Below are 19,881 nucleotides of genomic sequence, written 5' to 3' on the forward strand. Positions count from 1 at the left end.
ATGTGTCAGCCACCGGTTTAAATTATTCTGGATCAATTGTTTACTCAAACTTGGATAAAACACACAGCACAAAAGTGACAGTAAACAACAATGAAGCTTGCTCTCCATAATTATAACATTACTGGTTCTATAAGGAAAATTAAGTTGCTGGATGACAAGTAGAAGGGGGATAAAAATGACAGCAGGAATTCGAAAGCTTATTTGAGGTGCCAGTCACCACATATAGGCACTCAAGCATAGCAAGGTCATAAACTTCCTCCTTACTTGTGCCATATGAGCTATAAAGGTATGAGAATGAATAAAGACTATGGGATTTATTTCAAAAATCTGTACAACCTAAGCGCAGACTCGTTTTAGAAGACAGTAAATGAATGCCTCACCAGAAAGGCCACCGTGTCAAGTTCCTTTTCACGGTCTGCCCAAAAGAATACATAAAATACTTTCATTTTCCTATTAATATATGAATCAACTATATTAGTTGTTTCTTCACATTTTATAAGTTGTAAAACAAATCTTCAGCAAGGTTTTGCTAAAAACCTAGCAAAAACAAAGATTTTTTTTTAACATCCTGTTTTTTAAACTAGAAATGGCAATATTTTTTAAGGGACCAGCTAAACAACATATTGAATTTAGGATGGACATTCAGATCCAAACCGAAATCAGATAGCCCAGATAACCCAAAGCATGAATGCAAGTTCAAGTGCAATAAAGTAACAAGGTATAGCAGGGAAAAACTAAGATTCTCAGTTAAGTTCAAATAACTGCATGGTGTCAATGGTTGTGTTTCAAAGCTGTGCTGAGCAAAGTTATCCTCCCAGCTACATCTAATTTCAAAACCCTCTGGGAAGCTACCTCGATAAGCTATATGTTGAAATTACATTCTAATATGGTCATTGGATTCATTTTTAATTACTATACAATTATATACAATAGGGAAGTTGTACAAATATGTATCTTTTCCTCAGGGGCTAATTAGCTAAAACGGTTACTTTGGGCAGGGTGGGGGAGAAAAACCTCTGTATTTGAAATACCATTGGCCATGGAAGCTAGTAATGAAAATTTATATAAGCTTCCTATGAAACGAGTATAATTTAACACTCTGCATCTTTTAAAAAAATTATTCACTTTTATTTACTCATGTGGCAGTATTTGTGACAACACATTATCATTGAGTAGTGAAAAAAAGAATATGAGGCTTACTGGGAAACTGTATATTAGGAAGCTATGCCATTTGAACTCTACAAGCTCAAGAGTCAAAATCACAACTCTCGGGGCGCCTGGGTGGCTCAGTCGGTTAAGCGTCCGACTTCGGCTCAGGTCATGATCTCACGGTCCGTGGGTTCGAGCCCCGCGTCGGGGTCTGTGCTGACAGCTTGGAGCCTGGAGCCTGCTTCAGATTCTGTGTCTCCCTCACTCTCTGACCCTCCCCCATTCATGCTCTGTCTCTCTCTGTCTCAAAAATAAATAAACATTAAAAGAAAATTTAGAAAAAAATCACAACTCTCATTGTTCCCCTAAAAAGCTGCCAAGCAGGGAGAAACCATAATATGGAAGATTTAATAGGTCATGTTTCAGCCTGGGATGGATGGTTCTATTGCACAATACTTAAACTTGAAAGAATAGTGGTACAAAATCACTCCTTGGCCCTTCCGATATCGCAGTAAAATCTGGCTGCGGCACCACTGACTAAACACCATTCAGTCTTGCTGCCACCAATAACTGAGGTCACTTGGATAATCAAGAATTCCATGCTGGACCACAGGATATAAACACTATCATAAAAGTGAAAAGTACTCTGTGTGGCTCTCCTGTTTGATCCCTGTGGTCTTTGATTGTCAAACAAAAGACCAATACCTGCTAACATAACTGTGCATGGACATAAGATAATAAAGGAAAGTCCTGGAGCAAAACTGTTAACCAACTGCCATGATATTTATAAGAGTGATGCATGGTAATGTGGATATTTCCTGTTATCCAACAACAATGACAAACACAAGTGAGGAAAATCTCTTTTGCCCAAAGATAACCTCAACCAGTTATTTGGTGCCAAAAAAAATGTACCACCGCTCTAGATCAGTAATACTTCAGAGAATTCCAACGGCTATTATGTATGCAGGTTTAGTCACCACGCTTACCCCTACTCATTTACACTATGTGACTTCCATTTTAAAATAAATTATCCTGGAAAGATTTCCAGATCAGTATGTGAGATTGGTACAAGTCCAAGTCATTTCCGAGTGGATTCCATCCGTGTCCATAACCAGCACCAGGTTTTTATTCATTTATTTTTTGAAATTCACTCATTGGTTTTTAATAGAAACCGTGTGGTTTCTCAATGCATTTTCAATTTTACCTACGTATAAAGAATTTCCCAAGTTAATTTTACTAAACAAAACCTTCCGTGTGTCTACCATTTCCTTTAGGAGCTCAGTAAACATAAACATTACATTTCAATATAAAATCTTTAGAAACGTCTTAAGAATGTGTACTCAGTTGAACTTTGAATCTTTTGGTTTGTAATCACCGTGCCCATGATATTCAAAGCCATACAAATCCTTACATTATTAACAGTGATAGGCTTGAATTTCTTAGAAATTCTTAGAAAAAATCCTTGGTCAAAGAGTTGGAATCCAGTTAAAACTCGGAAAGGTGTGGGATTGAGAATACCCTGTGCACCAACTATTGCAACAACTTTTCACACATATTCGATCTTTCGTCCAGAAAGAGTGGAAGTCAAAAAAGGAAAGTAAAAAGAAAGAAAACAAATGGGGCGGGAGGAGCCGGGAGGTGGGTGAACAGCAAGGAAATTCTAGCTTTATTACACAAGCATGGAACCAAATTCCTTTGGAGGGGGTGGGGGTGGAATGGCTTCTTCTGACAACTTCAGATCAATGAGGGAACAAGAGAGAACATGGATCTGCCCATACAGTCCTGGAGACATCTCAATCTGGGGTTAGGACGAAAGGGGACCTCCCTTGCTGTCCAAAAGTCTTCTCCCTCCGCAGACCCGGTGCTGGGAGGCAGCAGAGGGCACAGCTGCCCCGGAGTCCCAGAAGGCGGCGCCGCATCCCGGGGGCTCGGGCCTGGACCATCTGGTGCTTCTTCGCCCATAAAGTGCACTAGGGGAGGCGGTCCCGGCTGTCCCTGGTTCATCCCTCCAAGCACAACCTGTCCTGGGGCTGAGAGGTCGCGCGGCGGTGGCCCGAATCTCACTCCCAGGCACTGGGAAGCAGCGGAGTCTCACCACGGGTTTCAGGTTCACTCCCAGGACTTGGCGCGCCTGACGCCGCGCTTCTGCCAGGCTGCTCTCGACCCACACGTCGCCAACTACGCGGATGGTGGGGAAGGTGGTCAACGTCGGGGTGGCCGCGCTCCCACTCTCCTCCAGGGTGCGACCCCTGGAGCAGGGCCCGGGTGCCAGGGGCTTACAGGGGCTGCTGTCCTCGTGGGACGGTGGCGGCGGGGGCGGCACCTTCCTCTGGCCGACCGCCACCGTGCGGGCTCCGTGGCGCCTCCGCCTGGCAGCTGGCCGGCCCGTCTGCAGGCAGGCCTCCGGGGGCTGCTGCCACCGCGTGTACACCATCTTCTCCTCAGGCGCCTCCAGGGCGGCCCCTCCTGCAGCGCTAGAGGCTCCTTCCCCTGCTGCCAGGGCCAGGGCCTCCTGGGGCCAGCGCCCCCAGCTTCTTCTTGCTGCTCAGGATGTGAGGCCACTAGGGGCCGCCCGCGCTTGCCAGGTCTCGCGGCCGCCGCAGTGCCCTGATGAATTTTCTACCATGAAACCAAATCAGGAGGCAGGCTGTGAGAGTTACACCGCAGTTGCTAGGAGACCAGGCGCTTTGTGAGGTCACAATGTCTGCATATCTTATCACGGTGGGCTGCCCAAAGCTGCCTTAGGTTTGGCTGTGTTTAAGATTATGCCCTTGAGAAAGACCTGCACCTAATCTTACCTGAGAAGGCCCATAATTCTTCACGAGTTCAAGAGGGTAGTCCTAGAAGTGAATGCACGGGTGCTTCAGCCTCCATTAATTCCATCTAACATGAAATGACACTTAGCGGTGGACAGTACACACACCTTGCAATCAAACATGACTCTAAGAGGGTTTTAGCTAATTAAATGCCTTGTCATGCAACGCACTGAAAGCCAAATTGAAATAACTACTCTACCCTTTCAAAGAATACCGATATACTGTGCCTTGCTTAGGGTTCCATACGTGTGTTGCTACAGCTCACAGTTCAGGAAGCTGTTCTTCACAGCAGCAGCAAACAGTTTGCCTAGTTAGTATCCATGCTCACTTTCATGCAGCTTAGTGAAGACCGAGTCATTGTGTGCTTAAGAGCAAAGCGTCAACGAATTCTATGAGTGGCCAGTAGGGCATTCAGTGCCACTAAAACCTATTCACTACCTACCAATTCATGATATTTCAGGTAAGTCATACACAGGGAGTAAGAGACCATATGGGATTCCAAGGGTAGAAAACGTGTTACACCGTCCGTGTAAGTGCTTTTGAAAGCAACCAGCATAGTCCATCCATCATCACCACATACACAATTCATTCACAAAATACTACAAGGACCACCTACCATGATCAACTGAAATACACTTCCTCATGAAAGGACGACTCCAAAGTATGTGAATCACTAAGAGTGATAAGTCATGGTAACAATCAGAAGAGAAACTTGCCAAGGTCAACGTGATACATGTGACAGGCCTCTGTCTTTCTTCAACTCCTTTTCTCAAACACACAAACAAAACTTTCATCTACGCAGCTTAAGCTACTACTACCTCACACTCATAAAGTGCTGAAAATGGAAAGCTATCCTCATATTCAGTACGAGCAACCCCTTCGATTTCCTTTTTCATTCAATGTAATTTATTTTCAAATTGGTTTCCACGCAACACCCAGTGTTCATCCCAACAGGTGCCCTCCTCAATGCCCGTCACCCACTTTCCCCTCTCCCCAACCCCACGTCAACCCTCAGTCTGTTATCAGTATTGAAGAGTCTCTTATGGTTTGCCTCCCTCCCTCTCTATAACTTTTTCCCCCCATTCACCTTCCCCATGGTCTTCTGCTGAGTTTCTGAGGATCCACACATGGATGAAAACATATGGTATCTGTTTTTCTATGCCTGACTTATTTCACATAGCATAATACCCCCCAGTTCCATCCACGTTGCCACAAATGGCCAGATTTCATTCTTTCTCATGGCCAAGTAGTATTCCATTGTATATACATAAACCACAACTTCTTTATCCACTTGTCAGTTGATGGACAGCTAGGCTCTTTCCATAGTTTGGCTTTTGTTGAAAGTAGTGCTATAAACATTGGGGTACATGTGCCCCTATGTTTCAGCACTCCTGTACCCCTTGGGTAAATTCCTAGCAGTGTTATTCCTGGGTCTTAGGGTAGATCTATTTTTAATGATTTAAGGAACCTCCACACTGTTTTCCAGAGCGGCTGCACCAGGTTGCATTCCCACCAACAGTGCAAGAGGGTTCCTGTTTCTCCACATCCTCATCAGCATCTATAGTCTTCTAATTTTCTCATTGTAGCCACTCCGACTGGCATCAGGTGATATCTCATTGCGGTTTTGATTTGGATTTCCCTGGAAAGGAGTGCTGTTGAGCATTTTTTCATGTGTCTCTTGACAATCTGGATGTCTTTTTTAGAACAGTGTCTGTTCATGTCTTCTGCCCATTTCTTCACTGGATTATTTGTTTCCCAGGTGTGGAGTCGGTGAGTTCTTTTTATAGGTTTTGGATAGTAGCCAATTATCCAGTGTGACTTTTGTACACATCTTTTCCCATTCGGTCAGTTGGCTTTTAGTTTTGTTGATTGTTTCCTTCACTGTGGAGAAGTTTTTTATTTCAATGTGGTCCCGATAGTTCATTTTTGCTTTTAGTTCCGTTGCCTTCGGAGATGTGTCAACTAAGAACTTGCTGACGCTGAGGTCAAAGACGATTTTTCCTGCTTTCTCCTCAAGGGTTTGATGGTTTCCTGTGTGACATTCACGTCCTTCATCCATTGTGTGTTTATTTTTGTGAGTGGTGTAAGAAAGTGGTCTAGTTTCATTCTTCTGCATGTTGCTGTCCACTTCTCTCAGCATCATTTGTTAAAGAGACTGTCTTTTTTTCCATTGGATATTCTTTCCTGCTCTGTCAAAGATTAGTTGTCCATATGTATGTGGGTCCAATTCTGGGGTCTCTATTCCATGCCATTAAGTCTATGTATTTGTTTCTATGGCAATATCATGCTGTCTTGATGGTTATAGCTTTGTGGTACAGGCTAAAGTCTGGCATTGTGGTGCCTCTCACTTTGGTTTTCTTCTTCAGTATTACTTTGGCTATTCAGGGTCTTTTGTGTTTCCATACACATTTTATGATTGCTTGTTCCAGCTTGGAGAAGAATTCTGGTGCAATGTGATTGGGGCTGCATATAATGTGAGGACTGCGTTGGGTCATACTGATATTTCGTCAATATTCATTCTTCCAATCCACGAGCATGGGATGTTTTTCGCTTTCTCTGTATCTTCTTCAATTTCCTTCACAAGCTTTCCATAGTTTTCAGCATAAAGATCTTTTACATCTTTGGTTAGTTTTATTCCTAGGTATTTTTTGACTCTTGTAGCATTGTAAATTGGATCCATTTCTTTATTTCTCTTTCTGTTGCTTCATTATTGCTGTATAAAACACAACCAATTTCTGTACATTGATTTTGTACCCTGCAACATTGCTAAATTCATGTATCAGTGCTAGAGGACTTTTGGCGGAGTTTGTCGGATTTTCCATGTATAGTGTCATGTCATCTGCAAAAAGTGGAAGTTTGACTTTGCAAATGATGATACCTGTAATTTCATTTACTGTCTGATTACTGATGCTAAAACTTCCATCACTATGTTCAACAACCGGGGTGAGAGTGGACATCTCTGTCTTGTTCCTGATCTCAGGGGGAATGGTTTTAGTTTTTCCCCATTGAGGACGATTTTTACTGTGGGCTTCTCATAAATGGCTTTTATGATGTTTAAGGTATGTTCCTTCTATCCTAACTTTCTTGAGGGTTTGTATCAAGTAAGGAAGCTGTATTTCTCAAATACTTTTTCTGCACCTATTGACAGTGTATTATGGTTCTTACGTTTTCTTTTACTAATGTCATATAGCACATTGATTGATTTGTGAATATTGCGCTAGCCCTGCAGGCCAGGAATGAATCCCGCTTGATCGTGTTGAATAAGACTTTCTATATGCTATTGAATGTGATTTGTTAGTATCTTGTTGAGAATTTTTGCACCCCTATTCATCAGGGATATTGGCCTGTAAATCTCCTTTTTTTCTGTGTCTCTCGTTTGGGAAGCAAAGTAATGCTGGCTTCATACAATGAGTCTGGAAGTTTTCCTTTCATTTCCATTTTTTGGAACAGCTTGGGAAGGATAGCTATTATCTCTACTTTAAATCTCTGCTAGAATTCGCCAGGGAAGCCACCTGGTCTAGGACTCTTATTTATTGGGATATTTTTGATAACTGATTCAATTTCCTCACTAGTTATGGGTCCGTACACATTTTCTATTTCTTCCGGTTTGAGTTTTGCAAGTGTGTGGTTATGGAGGCATTTGTCCATTTCTTCCAGGTTGTGCAGTTTGTTGGCATAGAAGATTTTATAGTGTTTCCTTATGATTGCTTGAATTTCTGAGGGATTCGTTGTAATAATTCCATTTTCATTCGTGATTTGACCTATATGGGTCCCCTCTCTTTTCTTTTTGAGAAGCTAGGCTAGACGTTTATCACTTTTGTGTATATTCTCAAAAACACAACTCTTGGTTTCATTGATGTGCTCTACTGTTTTCCTTTAGACTCCATATTGTTTATTTCTGCTCTGATCTTTATTATTTCTCTTCTTCTGCTCGGTTTGGGGTGCCTTGCTGTTCTGCTGCTAGTTCCTTTAGGTGTGCTGTTAGATTTTGTATTGGGGATTTTTCTTGTTTCTTGAGATAGGCCTGGATAGCAATGTTTGTTGTTGTTGCTGTTGTAGTTGTTTTGTTTTGTTTTGTTTTGTTTTGTTTTGTTTTGTTTTGTTGTTGTTTTGTTTTGTTTTGTTGTGCCCTGTCAGGACTGCCCTTGCTGCATCCCGAAGGTTTTGCATTGTTGTATTTCGTTTTCATTTGTTTCCTTATATCTTTTAATTTCTTCTCAAATTGCTTGGTTGACTCATTTTCGTTAGTGGGATGTTTTTTAACCTCCATGCTTTTGGAGATTTTCCATATTTTTTTCTGTGGTTAATTTAATGTCCCTGCAATTACCACATTCTTATCAATAAGGTTCTGTATGGTTTTAATTAATTGTTTTATATACTTGTGTGTCTCCGAATTTGGTGTGTAGACATTGAAAATGTTTAGCTCTTCCTGATGGAGAGACCCTGAAATTAATATAGAAAGCCCTTCATCATCTCTTGTTACAGCCTTCAATTTAAACTCTACTTTGCATGATATAAGTTGGCTACTCCAGGTTTCTTTTGACCACCAGTAGCATGATAGATTGTTTTCCATCCCTCCCTTTCAATCAGAAGGTGTCCTCATGTCTAAAATCTGTCTCTTGTAGACAGCAAATAAGTGGGTCTTGTTTTGTTTTTTGTTTTTGTTGTTTCTATCCATTCTGATAAGCTATGTTGTTTGGTTGGAGCATTTAGTCCAATGAAATTCAGTGTTATCAGGGAAAGATATGCGTTTAGAGTCATTGTGATGTCCGTAGGTTTCATGCTTACCTTGGTGCACCAGTTTCCTTTCCCACCAACAGTGAGAGAGGGTTACTCTTTCTCCATATGCTCGCCAGCATCTGTGGTTTCCTGAGTTGCTCATTTTAGCCACACTGACTAGTGTGAGGTGGTGTCTCAGTGTGGCTTTGATTTGTATTTTCCTGATGATGAGTGATGTTGAGTATCTTTTCATGTGTCTGTGGGCCATCTGGATGTCTCCTTTGGAAAAGTGTCTATTCATGTCTTCTGCCCATTTTTTCACTGTATTACATTTTCCCGGTGTGACTTGGGTAAGTTCTTTATACATTTTGTATAGTAACCCTTTACCAATATGTCATTCACAAATATCTTCACTCCTTCCATCGGTTGCCTTTTAATTTGGCTGATTGTTTCCTTTGCAGTGCAGAAGATTTTTATCTAGACCAGGTCCTGATAATTCATTTTTGCTTTTCATTCCCTTGGCTTTTGAGACTTGCCAAGGAAGAAATTGCTGCAGTTGAGGTCAAAGGGTTTTTTTTCCTCTTTTCTCCTCTAGTGTTTTGATGGTTTCCTGTCTACATTTAAGTCTTTCATCCATTTTGCATTTATTTTTGTGCACGTTGTAAGAAAGTCATCTAGTTGATTCTTCATCATGTTGCTGTTCAGTTCTCCCATCACCATTTGGAAAGAGACTGTCTTCTATCCATTGGATTCTCTTTCCAGCTTTGTCAAAGATTAGTTCAGCATACATTTGTGGGGCCCCTTTTGGGTTCTCTATTCTGTTTCATTGGTTAATGTGCCTGTTTCTGTGCCAATGTCATACTATCTTGATGATTACAGCTTCGTAGGAGAGTCGAAAGTCTGGGCTGCCTCCCACTTTGGCTTTCTTTTTTCAACATAACTTTGGCTACTCAGGTTCTTTGGTTGTTCCGTGCCAATTTTCAGATTGCTTGCTCCAGTCTGGAGAAGAATGTTGGTACAATTTTGATTGGTATTGCATTAAAAGTGTAGATTGCTTTGGGTAGTATTGACATTTTAACACTATTCATTCTTCCACTCTATAGGCATGGATTGTTTTTTTTTTTTTTTTTTCCTGATTTTGTTGTGTCTTCATCATTTTCCTTCATACATTTTCTATACTTTTCACCGTACAGATCTTTTACATCTTTGGTTAGGTTTCTTGCTAGGTATTTTAGGGTTCTTGTTGAAATTGTAATTGGCATTGATTTCTTGACTTCTCTTTCTGTTGCTTCCTTATTGGTGTATAGAAATGCAACCAGTTTCTTTACATTGATTTTGTATCCTGTGAGTTTGGTCAATACATGTTTCAGATCTATCAGCGTTTTCATGGAGTCTTTTGGGTTTTCCGCGTTCAGTCTCATGTCATCTTTGAAAGGCCAAAGTTTGACTTTCAGTGATATATGTTCAGTTAAGTGTAGTTAAAAAGAATTTACCCTTTGGGCTCTATGGTAACTTCATAATTGCACAATAAGTGAGAAATAAGCAAGAACTTTGCATGTTATCCCACATTAGGTTTGGTAACTGGTATCTAACTCTTTAAAATATATTGAATTCCTCATGATATGGATAGAAGTATGAAACATCTAACTTCACCCAGTGCACACGTGTGTATTTGTAAACACATATGCTAATCAGCAAAATTGTAATACTAGTGAGGTGTACCAAATTTTACACGTTTATGGTACATATAATATTGTTTTACCGTCTTTATGGTAGCATCCTAAATAAGACATTTGGAATCAAGGAGAGAATCCAGAACCTACAGGGTACATTCTCCATGCTCTATCCTGGCTTTCAAATAAATGAACAAATGGAATTAAAAAAAATAGATTGCACTGGTAATCATGTTTATTGCAATTGTGCGATAACTTTTTATGGACTCTAGCCATAATAAGAGTACACGTGAATAGGGTTTGGAAATAACACCTATTTATTACTTGGTTTGACATGACAAACTCACTAGCAACATATACTTTCAAAAACTTTTTTAATTTTTACTATTCATTTTTTCAGATATTCTATAAGGCCCAATAATGTATTACTCCACATGTAGAAGAGCAAAGGTAGAAATGGTGAACTTTGCATGTGTTACAATGGCTATCACATAATATTATTTGATATCCTAGAATTTTAAACAATTATACAGCTGCAGGACTCATGCTAGGTATTTAAACCTTGACATACTTTAGCTTTCTGTTTTTCATTATTCAATAGTTTTATTAGAATTAGCTTTTGCTACAATCTCATAACTATTAACTTGGGTAATAGACATCCAAGTTTCCAGCTTATCTGTTTTTGTATCAGTGATTAAAATCAATCCCTATGTCATTGCCTTTTTAATTAACCATGGCTATGTTTTAGTTCTTTTATCACTGCAATACTAAATTCTCTGTTGTCTTCTATGCCTTTTTTCAAGCTCAGTGATTAATCTTATAACAATTATTCTAAATTCTTGTTGTTATACTGCTTTTATCTATTTTGATCAATTCTTTAACGCTTACTTCTCCTGGAATTTCGTCTGAGGGGAATTCTTCCATTTCATCATTGTGGATAGTTTTCTATTCCTTATGTGTTTTAACGTTTTTTTTGTTGCTGTTGTTGTTGTTGTTGTTGTTGTTGTTGTGTTGTTTTGTTTTGTTTTGATTTGTTTTGTTTTGTTTTGTTTTGTTTTGTTTTATGTGCTCTGCACCTGAGAGCACTGCTATATTAAAATGGACTCATCCCCTCTCCATGGCCTGGCCCTTCTGGAGGTGTGTTTTGGAAAGTGTTACTTGCTTTGTGTTGCTATGACTTTCGTTGTTTGATTTCTCATCTCAGAGTGATTTTTGAAAATCCCACGAGGTTTGCTTTGATTTGCTCCTTGAAGTACCGAATGAAGTAATTGGAGGTTTGCACTACCTTGACAGGGGTTAAAACACTTTAAGTTGCCAAGGATGGATGTTCTTGCCCTTCCCAACAATGGGGGTTTCTCCTGGTAGTGAGATCCTGGAGATGTGAGGGCGCCAAAGCCTGGGCACCACAGAGACGTCTCCTCCGAAAGGCTCTGGGCAGCTGCACTTATGAAAGCCGCTCATTTTCTGATTTCCCAGAAGTTACCTTGGGCAAAATTGTGGATTTTTTAAATTACCCGGCCCCATCAATTTCTTCTACCAGCCAGATCTTCGATTGTAGGCAAATGATACCTCAGAGTATGCTTTTCCAATTTGTAAAGGGGAAGTATAACACCTATGTTCAGTATAGTTGTGAGATTATTGGTAATGCCTGTAAAACGTGTGGAAAAAATCCTGGCACATTACACTCAATAAACACTGTATTGTGTTTTGATTTCCTCATAGTTGTCACTACATCCATGCAAACTGTATCTCCAGGGTGGGGTCTTTTGTAGGTCAAAATGTAAGCTACACCATAGAAGCTATCAACGAGGCAAACTGTTTTTCCTATTCTTGAGGAGGTGACCCTTCCCTTTTTTGAATATGAATACTAAATTTGGTGGTAGAGATTATTGAAGACTTGAATGTATATTGCAGTCCAGCACACCGGGAGATAGTTAAAAGTCCCCTATTTCAGGCACTGTGGATATACATATCGAGCACCTTAGGTGTCAGGTGCTATTGGGTTCAAGTACACAGTGATAATCAAACATGCACGCTCCATATATTCAGGATGTTTCAAACCTTAGCTACAAAAGGTACATGTGTAATTACAACTTGTGGCAAATGCTGTTAAATAAAAGACTAAATGTTATCAGAAGGAATGACACAGGGGACAGAATGCTGATTAGAGGATTGACCAACAAAGGTTTCTTGGGGAGAAAAGTCCTTTATTCAAACTTGGACCCGTAGCAAGAACGGTAAGCTAACTAACGAACACAAAATGCATCCTAAGCGGAACCTACGTGGGTCTAATTTGAGAAACCAGGAGAAGAGATGGTCCCAATCACCTAATGAAAGGAGAATGAGGAAAGATGTCATTAGAGGGGTGGCAAGGCAGGACTGCCAACGTCTGGTGGTCACGTTACAGATTCTATGTGTCATTTTGAGTACAGTGGAGATTAGAGGGTTGTTTTAAGCAGAGGAATGAACTGCTCAGATTCAGGATTTTTGGATTGCATTCCTGATGCAGTGAAAAGAATGAACTGGGATTTTGGTTGGAAGGGAAAGGCAGCATGGGGCTAAGAACGAAAATGGAGAGTAAGCAGAAGGTGTTGAGAAACTAGCTGGCTTGGCATACGTTGGAGGTGGAGTTGAGAACCCCTGCTGCTGAATGGATCACAGGAAAGACTTGAGGAGGGGACGACTGACAATGAGTCTCTTTCCCCTTGAGCAACTGAAGACAATGTCCCATTAACAGAGAGACACAAGAGGGGTCTTAAGTTGGTCATGGATTTCAGTTGCTTATTGATTGGGTATTAATTCACATACTTACAGAAGTTTGCTTAGAATTTTAACTTTTCGTTGTTTTGTGTCTACCGAATTGCTTCGTTATTACCATCTTGAGGTTCTAACTGATGGTCTCCAATTCTTCGCTGTCAACAAGACTTTCTTACATAAGATTATGGAATTGATGGGTGATGTAGGTACCTCATCTTCTACCCAGTCTTGGTCATCGTCACAAATACTTAATGGCCACTGTTGCACAGGAACCTCAAACTCCAACAGGGTTGTTCTCACTGTTCTTGAAATGCCTGCCCCTCATTTTTTCCCACACATTTGCTTTTGTCTCCTTTGTCCTTCTCCTTTCTGCCTGCCAGCTAGAAATTTGGTCATCCTTTACGATTCTTTGTGCTATGCCTCTGAGATGTCTTTACTGATCAACTCAGCTCAGTGGACTTCTCCTGATACATGAAACTTGACCTTGAAGTCTTACTGTGCTTTGTATGGTGCTTGGGTTTTTTCTACCCTCAAATATTGTAAGTTTCTTGAAGGCAAAGATGAGGTCTTCCATGCTTCCAGAAACTTTTATAAACACTCAAACATGGTCAAAGTTTAGAAATCTTTCTTGGTGAAGTGGTGGAGTCAATGTCATATCAGGTGGGAGGGGAGTCTGGTGAAGGAATTTTCGGATTCAAGCGCAACCTTGAAACAACGTTTACATCACAAACTAAAGGCAATTACCTAACTTCACAAAAATAATAAGTTACTGCACATATCTTCACGTTTCACAAAAGAGTTATATCATGACCTCTGTTTTCTCATACCTCTCAATGCATATTGGAGACTGAACTTGAAAAACGTGCTTTCAGAGTATTGTGATATCTCAATGTTAACTGTTGCAGTACTTTCTAGAGTCATACTGTTCGTTTTTGGCTTTCATTCTCTGACATATATTCATCAAGACAGATTCTGGGCATGAATCCAAAAAGCAGTTTCAGAAAACTAGAAAATTAAACAGCACCAACTAAATTTTCAGTTGTAACAGTTACTACTAAGGAGATCTCATATAATTCTGTCTTTATCTGGACCATGGAAAATTAACTCTTGCCTTTTCCAGTCTCAGTATTTATGGAGCTGGGATACCAAACTAGGGTATGTCTAGATATTGGATACCCTAATCTCCCACTCAAGTGTGCCATATCATGGAACACATATTTTTCAAACATGTCAAAAGATGTTTCCTTTGAGAATTTGGGGAATTTTCAACATATTATGGAAGCCATGCAGAGTCTCTTAAAGCATATAGGTAGTCTTTTTGTGTAGGAGCTTTATGAAAGAAGAAGAAGAAGAAGAAAAAGAAGAAGAAGAAGAAGAAGAAGAAGAAGAAGAAGAAGAAGAAGAAGAAGAAGAAGAAGAAGAAGAAGGAGGAGGAGGAGGAGGAGGAGGAGGAGGAGGAGGAGGAGGAGGAGGAGGAAGAGGAGGAGGAGGAGGAGGAGAAGGAGGAGAAGGAGAAGAAGGAGAAGAAGGAGAAGAACAAGAACAAGAAGAACAAGAAGGAGGAGAAGGAGGAGGGGGAGGGGGAGGGGAAGGGGGAGGGGGAGGGCGAGGGCGAGGGCGAGAGGGAGGGGGAGGAAAGTGATGTCAATATGCCCACAAAATAATTTTTGCATTGCATTTTATTGTCCAGAAAGAGGAACCCATTGAGAATTCCTTAAACTGGATTCATCTCCTCCTTTTGTCTGGGGATTTCAACATCTACCCTAGTGGTTCTTAAGCCAAGCTCAAATTAGAATGATCTGTGGAACTGACATCCAGACATCAGGGTGATTCTGATGTACAGCCAGGGTTTAAGGCCAAGGCAGCTAACTAAACATTAACGCGCTGTAGTAGATACACTTCATGCTGAGCACAGTAAAAGGGAAATGTTCATAGCAGTCTTCCGTATAATAAATACAGTATGGAAACATACATTACAAACGTGAATCAACAGTAGAAGGGATAAGCAAATTGTTAAATAATCATATAACAGAATACAATGTGGAAGTACCAATCCCTGAGTTACACCTATGCAAAACAACATCGATGAGCGTTATAATGTTGAATGGAAGAAGCCAGATCTAAAGAAATGCAAATTATTCCATTATATTTTTATAAAATTCAAACATGGACTAATTTAATCTCTGTTGTTCAAAGTCAGGATATCGATTACGTTGGAGAAGGGAGATGGAGCAGGAATGGGGAGTGATCGCAGGGAGAGAATTCATGGTGCTGGTAATGTTCTCCTTTTGGAGTTTCATGGACGTTAGAGGCCTAAGGTTATACAATATAAAATTATGTATTTCCTTTACATTTTCAGTATGTCCTCAAACCTATATGCTGAACTAATTGCAGAAGTTCATCTGTATTAAAAGCAATAGAATCCTTTGAAATAAGCTCTTTGCCCAAAAAAATAGTAACAAAATTTGACAGTGGGATGGATCATTATGCGTCATGATTTACTACTAGTTCTTGTTTTGTTTGTTTCTTTGCCTGTCTGTTTGTTGGCTTGCTTGCTTGTTTGTTCGTGTTTAATATGATGTGGTCCTGGAGCAGACCCACTGAAGATGATATTTTGGAAGTTAATATATTAATTAGAGTAAGTGGGTTGATGAATCTGTTCCCTAAGGTCTTTCCTAAAGCCAATAGCATATGGTGTAAAGCCAATTATATGATTTTCAAACAAATGTAATTTCTTATAAACTCAGTTTTTATGGACTCCTGTGTGGCTCAATTGGTCAAGCATCTGACTTCAGGTCAGGTCATGATCTCATAGTCTGTCAGTTTGAGTCCGGAATTGGATTTGGATTTTGGATTTTCTCTCTCTCTCTCTCTCTCTCTCTCTCTCTCTCTCTCTCTCTCTCCCTCCCTCTCTTTCTCTCTCTGGCCCGGCTTTTACTCTTTTTTCTCTCTTAAAAATAGATCGACATTAAAAAAATTAAAACAATGAAAAAAATAATAATGTTGATTTTGAGACAGAGAGAGCACAAACAGAGAAGGAGCAAAGAGAGGGGATAGATGATCCAAAGTGAGTTTTATGCTGATAGCACTGAGTCTGGTGTGGTGCTTGTATTCACAAATTGTGAGATCATGACCTGAGCAGAAGTTGGACACTCAGCTGACTCAGCTACCCAGGTATCCCTAGACTCCCATTGTAAGCTAGACCTTAGCAACGTTAACACTGGACTATTTGAAACTATCCTTGATATGTTGAATGTACCTAATAAATTTATGAAATTGAAACACTTTATTTATTTAAATGATACTAGACTGAATCATTTATTTGAAACGTTATTTTATGATTATGGTAGTCTTAAAGTTTACTGCAGAAAAGTTAGAAAATTAAAAAAAAAGAAAAAAATGGTCATAAGTCAAACACCTGGAGATAAGCATATCTAAACACCTTTTTTTATGTTTATGTATTTTTGGCAGAGAGAGAGAATGAGAGAGAGATGAGCAAGAGTGAGCGATGGGAGGAGAGAGAGAGATAGAATCATAAGCAGGCTCCACGCTGTCAGTGCAGAGCCTAATATGCAGCTTGGTCCCACACACTGTGGAATCATAACTGAGCTGGAATCTGGAGCCAGATGCTTAACCGACTGAGCCATTCAGGTGCCCCTGGAGATAAGCACCTCTAACACTGTGGTATAATCGCCAGGGAAGAGGTATATGTACATGCATTAACCAGAATTAGCCATGTAGCTGTGAATCCTATTTCTGGTCATCTAGTGATAAGAGCATTTCGCTAGGTCATAAATGTTCTGCAGGGCTATGAATTTTAAAGGCCACATAGCATGCCATAACCTATTTAAACACTGCTATTGATCATTTAGGGTGTTCGATTTTCTTGCTTCAATTAGTTGCTACAAGTAGAATTAGCTTTTCATGGTCTAGACACAGTTTAGTAAATGTCAATTAAAAAATAAAAAGAACTGCAGCCGGTAATGTGAGGCGGAGGAACAGGTATGACCAGATTTGGCTTCACCTTGTCTATTGCTGGCAGTGTTTACATCCTTCTCTCCCTCATCCTCTTTTTCTCCTCCTAGACCCACAACCTCCACCTCTTTATTCCTCCTTCTTCTCATCCTCTTTTCTCTGTCTTTACTGGCCTCCTTGCTTGCCATCAGTACACACGTTCACACTCCTGCCTTGGGGAATTCATGGGTCCTTCTGCCTAGATCACCTTCCTGTCAGCAGGTAGTTCTCTCATTTCCTTGAGGTATTTATTCAACTGACACCTTTTTCACCTGGACCTTCTGTGTCTAGTATTTCACCCTGTCTAGTATTTCACACCCCTTCCCCCAATTCTTATATCCTCTCCAAGATGTATTTCCTTTTTTTCCCCATTCATTATTCTCTACCATAGTTTCTATTTCCATTATCTTTGTCAGTCTCCCCCACTGGACTGTTAAGCACCAAGATCACAGTGATCCTTGCTCCTTTTGTTCACTAGTGGATCCTCAGGGTGTAGACTGTGTTGTCTCACTCTAAATGCTCCAAAAGTATTTATTGAATGATTCAATGAACCAACAGCACTCCTTTCTTATGAAAGTTTTATAATTTTGTACTTTACACTTACATCTATGATCCATTTGAGTGAATTTTTGTATAAGTTATGAATTTAGGTCAAGGCTTCTTTTAATTAATTAATCAATGAACCAACTAATTAAACAATTAATTACTTAGTTCATTGATTACTATTGCATACGAACACTTAATTGTTCCAGTAACACTTGATGAAAGACTATATCCCTTTTTCTGTTAGGTTGGCTATATGTCATTATCAGAAGTTGGGTGAGGATGCTTGTGTATGGGGTCAGATTCTGGATTCTCTGTTCTATCTCTTGACCTGTGTCTCCATCTTTCTTCAATATCACACTGCCTTGAGTACGGGAGGTTTATATTGAGTCTTAAAATTGTACAACATGAGTTCTCCAACTTGGTTATTTTTCAGAGCTGTTTGGCTGTTCTAGTTCCTTTGTCTTTTCACACACATTTTAGAATCAGCTTGCTGATATCCACAAAAGAATCCTGGGATTTCGACTGGGATTATGTTGAATCTCTAGATCAGTTGGTAATTGACATGTTACTAGCGAGGCTTCCATGGGTAGATATGGCATATCTATCCATTTATTTATATCTTCCTTGATTGATCCAATCAGCCTTCTGTGGCTTTTAGCATACAGATCCTGTGCATGGCTGTTAGATTTAAATGTAAGTATTTCAATGTTTGGTGTGATATTAAATGGTTCTTTAAAAGCATTTCATATTCTAATTGTTCATTGCTTATGTATAAAAATAAAACTGAGTTGTATATATTGACCGTGTATTCTGGGGCTTATTTAATTATGGTTGAGTTCTAGAAACCTGATGTATACCCCTTAGAATTTGTTTCATGTTGATAATCACATGATTTAAAAGTTGCGGCAGTTTTCAGGGCACCTTGATGGCTCCATCAGTTGACTACCAGACTGCTGTGTTCAGCAGCTCAGGTCATGGTCCCATGGTCAGGGATTGAGCCCCGTGTGGGGCACTGTGCTAAGCATGGAGCCTGCTTAAGCTTCTCTCTCTGTCTTTCTCTCTGTCTCTTTCTCTCCCCGTCTCTGCTCATTCTCTCTTTCCAAAATACAAATTGAAAAATAAATAAATAAAAGAATCGAGGTAGTTTTTATTTTTACTTTTTCCAATCTGAATGCCTTTTCTATGCCTTTTTCTGTACATGCCACGCTTGTAATCAGGGAAGTACTGGTGTTTATGTCGACTTATACACAGAACTGGCAGATTCCTTGCTTTTATTGTCTCCTTCCTTGGATTTCTCCCAAACTTTCCCCAATCAAAATAGGATTCAGAGGGACCCTATTCTAGTTTCGGTTCAAGATGGCTGTGTAGGAAGGCCTTGAACTCAACTCCTCCAAAGTGAAAGAATATTTCAACTACCTCCATATTGACCTTAAACTTTCCAACTGATTAACTTTTTCTTTCCAGCTTCTCTCCTTCTTTATGATTCTTTATTTTTGAGACAGAGGAAGACAGAGTGCAAGTGGGGGACGGGCAGGGATAGCAGGGGACATAGAATCTGAAACAGGCTCCAGGCTCTGAGCTGTCAGCACAGAGCCCAATGCGGGGCATGAACCCATGAACCATGAGATCATGACCTGAACTGAAGTAGGATGCTTAATCAGCCGAGCCACCCAGGCGCCCCCTCCCCACCCTCAGCTTATCTCTTAATTCAGGATCCTGAAAGCAAAGTATCACCTGATGGGAACTGAATCTACTGCTCTAGCAATAAGGACTGCCTGAGCCAATAAGACTCCACCCTCAAGCCCAAGACAATGACCAACCTGACCTTAGTGACCACCTTTGTATACCTACCTCTTTTTGTCCCATATTATCTTTTCATAAACCTGGAAGTATTTTCAGCATGTTAGAGGGAGTCTTTGATGTGACTCTGCTGCATTTCTGGTGTCGGCCTCTGAATACATTTCCCATTTGTTTCACCTCCACTAGTTCCTTTGAACTGCGATCTTGTCAGTAATGGGTAGCCAAACCTCACCTTTTTTGGGTCCCCTTGGGCTAGGTCCTCTTGTGTCTGAACTCCCTGACTACAGTTTTTGGTGAACCAGCCAGAAGTTGTACTTCCAATTTGTCCAGCTCCCTGGGGGTTGCACCCATTGATATAACAATTCCTGCTGAGGAGCTGAGGATTGACTGCACAGATTGTGCCTAAC

At 40.3% G+C, this 19,881-nt stretch overlaps 1 protein-coding gene across 1 annotated transcript in view; it reads right to left on the bottom strand.

The window, feature by feature from the left end:
* Positions 1 to 2,794: 2,794 nt before the first annotated feature.
* LOC145715042 (uncharacterized) overlaps positions 2,795 to 19,881 on the bottom strand; it is a 125,434-nt gene continuing 108,347 nt past the window's right edge. The window contains exon 2 of the mRNA XM_081794625.1: positions 2,795 to 3,690. Coding sequence (XP_081650751.1) covers positions 2,954 to 3,690 — 737 coding nt within the window. The 3' untranslated portion in view covers positions 2,795 to 2,953. The remainder of the gene's footprint in view (positions 3,691 to 19,881) is intronic.

The sequence above is a fragment of the Panthera onca genome, chromosome Y (genome assembly GCF_046562875.1).
Source record: "Panthera onca isolate mPanOnc1 chromosome Y, mPanOnc1 haplotype 2, whole genome shotgun sequence".
In the NCBI taxonomy this organism is placed as follows: domain Eukaryota; kingdom Metazoa; phylum Chordata; class Mammalia; order Carnivora; family Felidae; genus Panthera; species Panthera onca.